The sequence below is a fragment of the Trichosurus vulpecula genome, chromosome 4 (assembly GCF_011100635.1).
Source record: "Trichosurus vulpecula isolate mTriVul1 chromosome 4, mTriVul1.pri, whole genome shotgun sequence".
Taxonomy (NCBI): Eukaryota; Metazoa; Chordata; class Mammalia; order Diprotodontia; family Phalangeridae; genus Trichosurus; species Trichosurus vulpecula.
This window is the reverse complement of record NC_050576.1, coordinates 115,008,242-115,022,605: the sequence shown is the minus strand read 5'-3', so window position 1 is coordinate 115,022,605 and position 14,364 is coordinate 115,008,242. Positions and strand designations below refer to the sequence as shown.

The 14,364-nt window shown below is 36.9% G+C and overlaps 1 protein-coding gene across 1 annotated transcript in view; it reads left to right on the top strand.

The window, feature by feature from the left end:
* Positions 1 to 14,364, top strand: part of INTS7 (integrator complex subunit 7) — a 75,302-nt gene that overhangs the window by 14,513 nt on the left and 46,425 nt on the right. The window contains exons 6-9 of the mRNA XM_036756685.1: positions 254 to 453; positions 4,117 to 4,239; positions 8,267 to 8,384; positions 12,264 to 12,398. Coding sequence (XP_036612580.1) covers positions 254 to 453; positions 4,117 to 4,239; positions 8,267 to 8,384; positions 12,264 to 12,398 — 576 coding nt within the window. The remainder of the gene's footprint in view (positions 1 to 253; positions 454 to 4,116; positions 4,240 to 8,266; positions 8,385 to 12,263; positions 12,399 to 14,364) is intronic.

Genomic DNA, 14,364 nt, shown 5'->3' with positions numbered 1-14,364 from the left:
AGAAAGAAGAAAGGAAAATAGGACCATAGGTTACATTGGCTAGACTTAGAAGGGAATGCAGAACAAAAGCCTTTTCTTTCTGTGTTCTGTTGTTTATTAATTTTGTTTTACCTTGTTAGAGGCTTACAGTCTGTGGTGACATATTCTACCCCCTTATTTCCTATGTTCGTTTGACTGCTTAATGGTGTACGAATTACTTGGGACAAGCAATAATTTTGGTTATCTGGGAGCTGTATTATTTTTTTGCATCTAGGTTTAGCCACACCAGTAGACTTGAAACTGAAATTGATCCCCATATTGCAACACATGCATCATGATGCAAGCCTTGCTTCCAGTGCTCGGCAACTCCTCCAACAGCTGGTCACATCCTATCCCTCCACCAAGATGGTCATTGTTACACTGCACACTTTTACCCTGCTTGCTGCTTCATCTTTGGTTGATACCCCAAAGCAGGTAATTTTAATTTTCTTTATTAAACAAGTCACTTCTTCAGGCACCTAAAGCTAATAAGTTTATTGTTCACACACCTCATAAATATGATAAAAATAGGCATTTCAATTTTGTTGACTCTTTAAAAGCTGCATGCTCTGGTAGATGGTAGTTAAACTTCCATATATTTACTCCTACTTCATTGTGGTTGGTATACCAATATTTGTAAATCCTTCAAATTTGAAACATTTTTATTTCTCTAGTGACTATAAGAAAGCCATCCTGAAAGATAGTATATTTCTCCTTTGCATATTCAAGACCTTTAATCTTGCAATTATGTCCTTTATGGGGAAGTTAAAAGGTTTAAATAAGATTCATAATTTTTATTTAGTTTTTAGCCCATAATTAGGGGGAATGCACAGATACTGGCAGAGATAGGACTATCCAAATTGCAAGTGTATTAGGCCTTTACCTTCATATGTTCAGTTATAATACTGCCTTTGTATTTATTCACTATGCCAAGGCATCTTCCTACCCCACTGTTTCCTCCAAATAAGTTTCAGGGGTCATGGATCAGGTCTGGGTTAGGGGGTTCTGACCCACTATCAGTTCTTCACATTTTTCTTCCCCCTTGAGCATACAAATACCTGACTCTTGCCTTTTCCTGTATTGTTCGATTGTCATAGCTCAGTTATGTCTCTCATATACACGCTCCTCTATTTTAACCAACTTCCTCCACCTTTCTTGTTTTCAAACTTTTGCCTGCTACTTCGTAGAAATTTCTCTGCTGCCCCAGTTTTCATGTTATCACTTTTTTTGTTCCATTGTAAACCAGAAAATATTTCTAGTTGTGACTTGTAAGGGAACAATATTTCCAGGAATACTAGTAAATTATTACTATTCATTTTTTCCTACTGTTCCTTCTTAGTCATCCTTAATAACAAATATTGCAATTACAAGGTTAGATTTTTCTGCATTAATTGCATATTAAGCTAGTAACTTACTTTTTTTAGGGTCACCTTAAGCCCCTTGCTAAGATTTAGAAAATACCCCAATTGGGGTGGAGCCAAGATGGCTGCTGGAAAGCAGGGACTTGCTTAAGCTGTTCCCAAAATCCCTCCAAACACCTGGAAAAAATGGCTCTGAACAAATCCTAGAGCTGCAGAACCCACAAAATAGCAGAGGGAAACAGGTCTCCAGCCCAGGAGAGCCTGGATGGTCGCTGGGCAGGGCTTATCGCATGAAGCTGGGAGCGGAGCACAGCCTAGTGTGGGCCGAGCCAGGACAGACCAGACAGGAAGTCAGCCAGCCAATACAGGCCTTAGGGCACTGAATCATTGAGCTGTGGTAGTTAGCAGACTTCTCAACCCACAAACGCCAAAGAGCAGGTTAGTAGAAAACTGCGGAATTGAGTTCAGAGCAGTCCAGCCACCAGCTCTGGGGGTAGTGGAGGTGGTGTGGAGGTGGCGGTGGCAGCAGCAGGAAACTCCTGAGGCTGCTTCCAGAGCTCCAGCGTCACCTGCTTCCCAAGTCCCTGGCTCACATGGTGGGAAGCATCTAGCAGCAGATCAAAGCAGGAGTGCAAGGAGCGCTTTGTGGGAGCAAAGGCAGGTTCTCTTGCTGTGCCCTGCTTGGATCTGCATTGCAGTCCTGGTTGGTGGTTCTTGGGGGAGGAGGAGTGCTTCTGTGACAGAGCCTGGGTGACGGTGGAGTAGAAGTAGCTCTGAAAACAGCAGTGCCTGGACCCTGAAGCTTGGGACAAAGTACTCTCTACTCTACAAGCAGTCATACCCTGACGAAAAAACTCAAGTAGTTGGCTGGGAACATGAACAGGCAGCGAAAATGAACTCAGATTCAGACTCAAACTCTAGATTCCTTTTTTGGTGACAAAGAAGATCAAAACATACAGCCAGAAGAAGTCTGCAAAGTCAAAGAGCCTACATCAAAAGCCTCCAAGAAAGATATGAATTGGCCTTAGGCCATGGAAGAGCTCAAAAAGGATTTGGAAAAGCAAGTAAGAGAAGTAGAGGAAAAATTGGGAAGAGAAATGAGAGTGATACAAGAAAACCATGAAAAACAAGTCAACGACTTGCTAAAGGAGACCCAGAAAAATACTAAAGAAAATAACACCTTGAAGAATAGACTAACCCAAATGTCAGAAAAGCTCCAAAAAGCCAATGAGAAGAATGCCTTGAGGCAGAATTAGAAAATACCCCATTCTCATCAGAAACACATTTAGAAACCAGTCTCTAAAGTGTAAGTTTAAATTGGTCCTCATTATCTTCAGTTTCAAAGAGAAATTCAGTCTCCAAATTCCTGGTTGAAAAGGGACACTCCATTCCATAACATCTATGCTATTAATTTCTAGAACTCTTAAAAATGCCCAGAAATGTGCTTTAAATTCTGTGGGTTTCCATGTACTTCCTCATCTACCTCTAATTAAAGCTGCTTTTTACTCATTTATTAGCATTCAGAAATTTTTAAAAGCTGTTTTGTTCAATTTTATTATACTTTAATCAGTAGTATAGCAAAATTGTATTTGTTTCATAGCAAAGATACACTGTTAAATCTATATCATGAATTAGATGTTTTTGCATGGCCATGGAACTTAACTACCATTTACAGTGAGGTTTCTATGGGAACTTATGATTAGATTTCTAAATTAATTACTTAATTAAACAAATGAACTTTTAGAACAACCAGAGGCATACCTCCATTGGACTTTGCTTTATTGTGCTTCGCAGATACTGTGTTTTTTACAAATTGAAGGTTTATGGCAACCTTGCATCAAGCAAATCTGTTGATGCCATTTTTCCAACAGCGTGTGCTCACATTGTGTCTCTGCGTCACATTTTGGTAATTCTGGCAATGTTTTAGACTTTTTCATTGTTGTTATATCTGTTATGGTGATCTCTGATCAGTGATCTTTGATGTTCCTATTGTAATTGTTTTGGGGTGCCACAAACCCCACCCATATGAGTCAGTGAACTTAATAAATGTTGTATGTGTTCTGTCTGCTCTACCAATTGGCCATTCCTTTGTCTCTCTTCCTCTCCTTGGGCCTCCCTATTCCCCTCCCACAACAATATTGAAATTAGGCCAGTTAATAAACCTACAGTGGCTTCTAAGTGTTCAAGAGTAAGTCTTAAGAGTTGAAGAGTCAGTCGATGGCAAACTTCATTGTTGTCTTGTTTTAAGAAATTGCCACAGCCACCATAATCTTCAGCAACCACCCACCCTGAGCAGTTAGCAGCCATTAACAATGAGGCAGGACCCTCCACCAGCAGAAAGATTACAGCTTGCTGAAGGCTCAGATGATGATTAGCATTTCTTAGCAGTAAAGTATTTTTTATTAAGGTATTTACGTTTGTTTTTTTAGGCATAGACTACAGTATAGTATAAACGTAACTTTTATATGCAATGGAAAACCAAACAGTTCATATGACTTGCTTTATTGTGATATTTGCTTTATTATGGTAGTCTGGAACTGAACCCACAATATCTCTAAGGTATGCCTGTGTTTGTAAGTTAATGAAATCTCTATTGCCTTGAACATGAAAAAATACAAAATGTTTTATTAAAAGATGTCTCAGTAATTTGTAAATTATTCCATCAGTTCCCAAATAGAATTTTTAAACCCTAATTTGTGTTATATTGTTTATGAATGATAACTTTCTTCCTTTATAGATTCAACTTCTGTTACAGTACTTGAAAAATGATCCCAGGAAAGCAGTAAAGAGACTTGCTATCGAGGACTTGAAGTTACTTGCAAATAAAACACCACATACATGGAGCAAAGAGAACATTCAAGTATGTAGACCTTAAGCATCAATATTTTTCATAGAAAAATTGCATTATGTTTTAAATGTGATTTAAAATGTAGTCAGGGCCACAGTCTTGTTCTTTGTTTCTTTTTCAAGTAATACAGTCTCAGTGATCAGTATTCTAAGTGAATAATCGCCATTTATGATAGAAATCAGACTCTTTTTGTTAAATGTTAAGGTATATCTTCATTTGTGATTAATGGCCAAGGTTCGAGATCTAAAAAATACTTGGTTTTACAGTACCACATCTCTGATGTTGACCCCGGCCGCCCTGCCCCCTAGTCTCCATCTTAACCTTTTAACAGTGACATAAAGATGGTGTCTAGTTTCCTACAAAGTTCCTGCTGCAGTTTGCCTTTCTCATCCTTTTTAGTGTTGAGCAGTAGCTTTTTTTTTTGCCTTTATATTTTCCTTCTTGATCAAATTTGGGGAAAATGTTAGACACTAACATTTTTCCATCCCTACCCAGGAGGCATTATTCTTTTTCATGGAGAGAAGATATTCTGGAATTTTCTGTTGCTTTTTAATAATAATAAACTTCACTTTCAAGTTTTCTTAAAAATCTTAATTATATATTCCTTATTTCTAGCTTTTTATATTTTAGCAGATTGTAGACCTATTTACTCCATTGAAAAATGTATATTCATCATAAAGAATTCTGAAATTTAATTAACCAAATATAATTACTTAGTTGTTTTCCTCAAATCCTGAGGGAATTGACTTTTATATTCATGAACAAAATTTTCATTCTCATGCCACTAGGCTGTCCTAAAAGCCAGTTCAAAGGCTTAAAAATGCAGTGAGCACACATAAAAGATAAATACTGTCAGTTACTAAATCAAAGATTAAAAGAAATAAAGAATGAAAAGTTTAAACCAATACTTAACTTCTGGAGAATCATCACAGCTAGGAAAATATTCGATAGAAATGAAGCAAGGTGAAGGTTTTAACATGTACTTCTTTTGGGCTAGTCTTTTATACTGCAAGCAGCAGAGAAGCAAAATCACCCTGCCCTCCTAAAGGACCAGTCCAAGCTGAATAAAAGAGCACTTGCTCCTACAGCAGCCCTTAAACTCAGAAGAACAGAGCTACCATTTTTAAAAAATAACTTTTATGGAAAGCTCTTGTCTTTATATCACCTAGGTTTACCACTATACCACTCTCTGTCCCACTCCCAGAGAGCTATTCTTCATAACAAAAAATTAAAAAAATAATAAAAAAGAATAAGAGAAAAAAATTCATCACAGCTGAAAAGAAAAGAAAATCTTTATTCCTTTTATCTAAGTGGCTCCATTTTGCATATAGGAATCCAATTTACCCAATTATTACTTAGGAAGTAGTACATTTAGAATAACACTTAACTCTCTTTGTTCTGTCTTAGGTTCTATCTCTAAGCCTAATACGTCTGTGAGAAATGAATAGATCTTTTGGGGGAGATACCAATACTATAAAGATAATTACTCACATTTATATAGTGCTTGCTGTGTAGTTAGAAGCATATTGTATATCTTTCATACCTATGGGTAAATGTATTCTTTACCAAATAAGGAATAAAAGCAATTTTAGAAAATAAATTAGAAAACTTGGATTACATAAAATTGTAAAGGTTTTATACAAAATTAAATAAAAAGGAAAATATTCAAATGGCAAAATATGTGATTCTATGAACCTGTGATGTAGGTAGTATAGGTGTTATTGTTCTAATTTTTAAGACAAGAATATTAAGTTTCTTACGAATTTAAGTGACTTGCTTATAGTCACATAGCTATTAAGTATTTAAAAAGGAACTGGAACCCTTATCATTTGACTCTTACCATTATAACCACTTACCAATATAATGTTCTTACCATTATACTTAGTACTGCCTCTCTGTACTATTGATGATTTCAGGCTATTGTAATCCCTTTGTTAAGTGACTTTCAGTGAGACCACTAACTCCAACCTCATTGGTTTGAAAGACTTCGTATGTTCTTTCAAAAGAGAACAGCTTGCTTCTCAGCAAGCTAGATCATGACTACTGACTTGCTCCTTTCTTTTTTTCTTAAATACTCAGTAGCAGTATGCATATAAAAACAAATGTACTAGTTCATTGAAGGCTAAAATTATAGTTTTAAATTTAAACTAATAATTGAGGTTAAATATATTTGTTCACAATGTTGAAGAGGGCCTCAAATTCGACATTGCCTTTTTGTGACTTATGTGTTTACTAGATTAAATCTTAGTCAATCAGCAAGCATTTATTAAGTGCAAGCTATGTACCAGGCATTGTACTAAGTGCTGGGTATATAAAGAAAGGCAAAAGACAGTCTTTACTCTCAAGGAAGCTCAGTCTGTGAAGGAGAGTACAAACCAGTTATATACAGAACAAAATGGAAATAATCAGTGGAGGGGAGGCAATAGCATTATGGAGGATTGGGATCAACTTCTTACGGAAAGTGGGATTTTAGCTGGAATCTTGAAGGAAGCCAAGACCTGAGATGAGGAAGGAGAAAGTTCCAGGCATGGAGGACAGCCAGTGAAAATGTCATAGTCAGAAAATGAAGGGTCTTGTGTGAGAAACTGCAAAGAGGCCAGTGTTACTGGGTCATGGAGTGCATAGGGGGTTGAGGCAGAGAGTAAGAAGACTGGAAAGGCAGAAGAGGGCCTGGTTATGAAGGGCTGGACCATCAGAAAAATTAATGTTTGATTTTGGAGATGATGAGGAGCCAAGGGATTTTATTGACTTGGGGAAGGAGTGGGAGGATGATCTGGTCAGATTTGTACTTTAATAAGATCATTTTGATGGCCTAATGATGGAAGATAGATTGTAGTGGGGAGAGACATAAGGCAAGGAGGCGGCTACTGAAATAGAGTAGTAATGAGATGACGAAGTCTGGACCAGGGTGGTAGCAATGTCGGAGAAGAGAAAGAGGTTGGAGGAGTGTAAATAACAGAAATGTAGTACTTGGAAACAAATTGGTTGTGAAAGGTGAGAGATAGTAAAGAGTCTTGGATGACATCTAAGTTGTGAGCCTAGGTACCTGGGAGTATGTTGGTGTCCTCTACAATAATAGGAAAGTTAGAAAGAGGGAGGATTTGGTGGGAAAGATTTATCTCCTGCGTATATCTTATTGCCTCTTGAAGGCAAGAATATTTGTACATGGCTAGTATGTGTTTAATAAAAGCTTGCTGGGGCAGGTAAGTGGCTCAGTGAGTAGAACACCGGCCCTGGAGTCAGACACTTGACACACTAGCTGTGTGACCTTGGGCAAGTCACTTAACCCCAGTTGCCCTGCCTTCACACACACACACACCCCAGAAAAGCTTGCCTCCCTGAATTTATCATGGCCTATTGACAAAACAGTATGTTTTGTAATATATCATATCTTACAAGAGTCACTTCAACTCATTGAGCATTTAAATGACTATTAGGTGCAGAACTCTTTGTTAGGGAAGATGCAGATAAGAGACAGAACCTGCTTTCATGGATTTTAGAGTCCAGGAGATAGCTATGATATATAAACAAAATAATACTAATTCATAAATGCAGGTAGCTAGGCAGCCAGTGGCTGGAAGTCAGAAAGAACTGAGTTCAAATCCAGCCTCAGACATTTACTAGATGTGTGACCTTAGGTAAGTCACTTAACTTCTCTTTGCCTGTTTCCTCAACTATAACATGAAGATAATGATAGCACCTGACTCCCAAGGTTATTGTGAACATCAAATAAGATTATATTTGTGTAAAGTGCTTAATACAGTGCCTGGCACATAGTAGACAATATTTAAGGGCTAGCTATGGTGAGTAGAAAAGAGGTCCAAGCAAAGTGAAGAAAGGGTGAGTATTTGGTTCATTATAATTTTTCAAAAAGGTCTTTCTTAAAGGTGCTAAAGTGATTCTGATTTTCCCCCATATAGAGTGGCATAACTGGTACTTAATGTGTTTAGAATTCAGAAAAATTAAACTGAATGGAATATATCAGAATGATAGTGGGGAGTGGTTTAACCCTTTTATTGATGTCGATTTTCAATTTCAGATACTCTGTGAATGTGCCCTCCAAACTCCTTATGACAGTTTGAAACTAGGAATGCTCTCTGTCCTGTCTACATTGTCAGGAACTATAGCGATCAAGCATTACTTCAGCGTTGCTCCAGGTGAGGAGGATGAGAAGTTATTGCTTCATAAAATTAGGTTATATGTTTAATTATCTTGAGCTTATAAAAAAGTATTCAAGTCCTGAGAGATCCTAAAGTATTTTCATGGTATTCCAACTTTCATTATAGTATTGAATAGGCCGTCAATTGCTGGTAATTGACAAGTTATTTTTGATGGAGCTGGATCACATTAAAAACATTTTCCTATATGGGCAGAACTGTACTCCTATGGATGCTTAAGATGGTAATGTGATTTTGTATTTAATCTGACCCCCAGATGGATGATCATTGTACTTATAGAGGCATATTATAACCAACAAAATTGATTAAATACCATCTCTGTCACAATACAAAGATACATGTTAAGTTGTACCCAAAAAGTAGTAGTTTGCTTACTAATAAGGCTCTTATATTGAATTTTATTTTCTAGCAAGATTTGTGGGATGTTTTGCTCTGGTTTTGCTTTTATAACCAATTAAGTCATCTGATTGCAAAGAGCTGCAGTAGACAAGATTTTGACTTATATGTAAGACAATTTTCTCTTTAAAAATATCCCAGAGAAAGTAAAACTAGATGTGTCAAGTGTGAAATAATCAAATACACTTCTGGCTTGATGTTTTTTGCAGGTGACTCCATATATCATATGATTTAGAGCTGGAAGGGACCTTAGACATTATCCCAATCACCACATTTTATAGATGAAGCAACTGGGCCCTAAGAAGTAAAATTACTTTCTCAAGGTCACATAGGGAGTAAATAGCAGAGTCAGGAGGTGAGCCTGGGTCCCTCTGACTGCAAACTCAGTGCTCTTTTTACCATGCCATGCAGTTTAAGTACAGTTATCCCTTCCACATCCCAGGGATTAGGAGCGTGGTACCCCTGAGAACTGGAAAATCTATGTAAAATTTTTTGGCCCTTGCTTTGTACCAATAAGAAGTTTGAATTTTTTCTGTTATGGGGTTGTTTATGGTACCGTATTGTAAAATTTGGGTTAAATATTTGATCAGAGGCTCTGTGTCATCTGCTGGCCTTCATGTGTCATGTATAGTTATATAAATGCACTTTTATTTAGTATTTGTTCTTTATTATTCATACAAAGGGACAGAAGTAATGATATCGCTCACACTCAGAATCATTCACATTTGGCTTTGTTGAATATTTTTTATTTCTACTTGAATATAATTAATGTGCCCGGTGCTCTAGATAAGTTACACCTTAAATCTAATAATGAAACTATGTTATTATGGCTGTATTCAGCAAAAAAGTGAGTTATTTTCCTCATCTCTCCCTGACCCCGATTCAGCTTTTCTTTTACCCCCCAAATACTGCAAATGAAAGGCATCTCTCATGTCAGCACAAAATACCAAACTAAGCTAATTCACTTAATATGTCCCCTTTGATTTGCTGTCTTTCTGATTCACACTTTCATGGGGGGTGAAGATGGGGCAGATAAGAGAGCAATCTAACTGTCCATCTGGGCTGCTGTATGTATATACTAGATGAATAAAAAGATATTTCTCAACAATAATGATTTCTACTATGTGTCACTTGGCAGCTTCCAAATATTTTCTTTCCAGCAACTCTGTGAAGTGAGAGAAGCAGCTGGGTATCATAGTGGATAGATTTCTGGGCTGGGAATCAGGAATGCTTGAGTTCAAATTCCACCTCAGACATTTCTTAGCTGTGTGACCCTGGGCCAATTACTACACCTCTCTTTGCCTTGGGTTTTTCAACTGTAAAATGCAGAGAATAATAGCACCTAGCTCCCAGAGTTGTTATGAGGTCCAAATGAGATGGTGATTATAAAGGACTTAACATGGTGCTGGAGACTCAGTAGGTGCTGCATAAATGCTAGGAATAGGAGGGCCACGACTTTGCAAATGATAAAATTTGAAGCCCAGACAGATTGTGACTTATTACTTCTTATATACTCATATTAGGTGCCCCAGCTCAAACTCAAAACCCAAGTCTTTGACTCTTAAGTCTAGTTCTCCTTTCATTGTGCTATACTTTTTTGTAAATAAGTATGGTTGGTCATTTCACTAGAAATTAATATCATCTTGTCAAGATAATTTTGTTAGTTGAAATATAAATGTGTTATTAAATAATACTAAGGTAGTGTCAATATTTAAGTAATAATAATGTTATTGATACACTCTTAAGTATAACCAAGACAGCTATTTCCAAAAAATTATAATTTGGCTATCTATTATAGGGGACAAGGTCCTCTGCAGGAGAGGCCAGGACAAACAGTTTTGACTTAGTCTCAAAGAAGGGGTCATTTTTAAAATTAGCTTATTTATTTTTAGTTTTCAATATTTACTTCCATAAGTTTTAAATTTTCTCCCCCTCCCCTCCTTCCCCAAAATGGCCTGCAATCTGATGTATACATTCCTATTAAATATAGTTTCACATTAGTCATGTCGTATAGAAGAATTATAACAAATGGGAGAAACCATGAGAAAGAAAAAAAGAAAACAAAAAAAGAAAATAGCCTGCTTCACTCTGCATTCAAACTCCATAGTTCTTTCTCTGGATGTGGATGGCATTTTCTATCATGAGTCCTTTGGAACTGTTTTAGATTCTTGCATTGCTGAGAAGGGCTAAGTCTATCAAAATCAATCATCACACACTGTGGCTATTACTATGTACAATTGTTTTCCTGGTTCTGCTCACTTCACTCAGCATCAGTTCGTATAAGTCTTTCCAGGTTTTTCTGAAGTCTTCCTGTTCATCATTTCTTATAGCACAGTAGTTTTCCACTACATTCAGATACCACGACTTATTCAGCCATTCCCCAATTGATGGACATCCCCTCAATTTCCAGTCCTTGGCCACCACAAAGAGAGCTGCTATAAATATTTTTCTCATGTAGGTGCTTTTCCCATTTTTATGATCTCTTTGGGATACAGAAGCGGTATTTCTGGGTCAAAGGGTATGCACATTTTTATAGCCCTTTGAGCACAGTTTCAGATTGCTCTCCAGAATGGTTGGATTGGCTCACATCTCCACCAACAATGAATTAGTGTTCCTACTTTCCCACATCTTCTCCAACATTTATCATTTTCCTGTTTTGTCATGTTAGCCAGTCTGATAGGTGCAATGTAGTACCTCAGAGTTAGAAGGGGTCATTTTAAGACATTACACCCATCTCTTCTTTCCCATCTTCCTTTGGAGTTTGGCCCCCCCCTGTTACCTTTGGATTGAGAATCTAGACCCAAAACTAAATCTACACAATACAGTTATTCCACCATCAACCTTCATATGTCAAAAGGAAAAAAAAATACTGCAGCTTATGACCCAGACTTTAAGGGAGTGCTGTTGTGCAAGAAGAGAACAGTGTTCTAGAGTCCTACTTCTCACTTGCCTGCTCACCTGGTGTGCAGTCTTGATCAAGTCTACATGAGTTACTCTTCTCTAAGGGTGAAATACGTATTCAAATAGTTTGAGAGCAAAACTAGATGTGAAACTGTTGTTCTTTTTTCCAATATTAGGCTTGTAGCATTGCCTATTTTAATACAGTCCATCCTGAAAATGTGGAATCTTGATTCCTATAGTATACTCATAGTTCTATTATTTGGTATTTATCTTAGTTCTTCTTAGATTTGTTTTTAAAGGCAAGCTCAGGATAGACTTAGGATGTGAAATCGTTTTAAAAATACTTTTACTTGTCTTACAAATTCTTGTCTTCCTGACAAAGGGAGAAGAAATGATGTTATAGTACTGGCAAGAATGGAAAAATGAGATGAAAGTAAGGGAAGAGCTTTAACTTTCAAATAAAAAAGGGCATATAATCTACATTAGGGAGTTACTTATGAATTACATATTCAGGAGTTACTGATGAATTACATGTTTGGCTTTTTTCCTCTGTTTATATAGGAAATACAGTTACTTCACCCAGGTCATCTGATTTGGTCAGATTGGCACAAGAATGCTGTTACCATAATAACCGTGGTATAGCGGTTCATGGAGTGAGGGTCCTAACTAATATAACTGCTTCTTGTCAAGAAAAAGGTAATTTTAAGCAATTTTAGGAGTTAGGGACTTAACACACTTATCTGAGCTTGGTTTGGGGGTTTTTTTGTTTTGTCTTGTTTTTTTTCTAACTTCCTCTCATTATCACCTTAAGTAGTTTGTTGTGTCATAGGATTTAATTGGTAAATGTAGAGGTGGATGGGACCCTGTCTAGTCTAATGACCTGACTTGATAGATGTGAAATCTTTTGAGGTTGTGACTTGTCAGTCAAGGGGTCACAAAACTAGTAAGTATCACAGGTGGGATTTAAACCTAGGTCTTCCTGATTTCAAGTCCTAAGTCCAGCAGTGCTTACTCCACACCATGAGATCTCTGTTGGTTTTCACTCTACCAATGGTCTTATGTAAAGATTTCTCAAAGCTTACTGAACACAAATAAGAGTGATGCAGGTTCTTACAATATAGGCAGTGAGACTAGAATTTGGAAGGTTTGGTGATATTTCCATTTCTTCTTCTGCTTTTCTTCTGATATCTATATTCTTGCAAGTAGGGACACTGTATTGACCTCCTGATAGGTATTTTCTCTGAATCTCACCACCATGTCATAGATTCTTCCATTAGCATTTACCACAGGAAACCTGGGGGAAAATATGTGTAATCATTTCAAGGTCCCCATTAAACATACTCAAAAGGTGACTCATGCAGACAAATGTGAATTAACCTAGCACACTTGTTTTACCTGAAGCTTGCAAAACACTGAATTCATTTATTTTAGCTAGGAGAAAAATGTATTATTTAACATTTCTGAGTTTTCTCAACTTATTAACTACAAGAGAGAAACATAAGTCCCTAAAATTCATAAGATTTGTATATGCATTCCATTATCAACAAGTAATATTTATTAAGCATTTAACTCATGTGTAAGGTAACCATTGGATCTCTAAAGAGACCTTGGAGATTATCTAGTCCAACCCCTTATTTTGAAGACCACAAAGGTTAAGGAAGTTTCCTAAGGTCACCCAGAGAGTAGGGACTAGAGCTGGAATTTTAATCTATTTTTTCTAGTTCTAAATCCACTGTTTTTACTACTGTACTATGCATGGCACTGAGTTTCCAAAGGCAGTAAGTGAGTATCAGAATATCCGGTTGTGTTGGTTGCTAACTTTGGTCTTTTGTTAAGGAATTGTAAATACATAGTCCCTCTTAGTCTTTAGTAATTCTGCCTGGAACGCATCTGCTTAGAAGTATTTCTTTCCGTTGCCCTTTCATTCTCTGTAGATTTGTATGTTGCTCTGATTTGGATAATCAAACCTACTTACTAGTTGGTTTAATTCTACTTTTTGAATAAGCATTATTCACACTATAGCATAGAGTGAACAAGTGAATAAAGTATTTACTAAGTGCCTGCTATGTGCAAAGCACTTTTTTAAGTGCTAGGGATACAAATAGAAAAGTATGACAGTTCCTGTTCTCCAGGAGCTCAATAAGGGGAGATTGACACATGGAAAGTTTCAAATACAAGTGAAACAGAAAAGTCACATGGTTCTTAGGGTACAGTGGCAAAGCAAATAGTAATGCCTTTTCTTTCTTTGTAAAAAAAAATTTCAGTAAGCAAAAATCTACCTTCTGTCCCTCCCACCCTTGCTTCCTGATTGAGAACCAAAGAAAAACAAAACCCCTATTACAAATATCTATAGACAGCACAACACATTTCTGTATTGATCGTGTCCAAAAGTAATCTGTCTCATTCTGCACTCTTGAGTCTTTCACCTCACTATTATGAGGTGGGTAGTATGTTCCATCATTAAGCCTCTGGAATTGTAATTGTTTGCTCTGCTGATCAGTTACTAAGACCCTCAAAGTTGTTTGTTTTTACCATATTGTTATTGTTATATAAATTGTTCTCCTAGTTCTGTTCATTTCACTATTCATCAGTTCATACAAGTCTTCCCAGAATAGTATTCCATCACATTCATATACCATAACTTGTGCAGCCATTCCCCAAT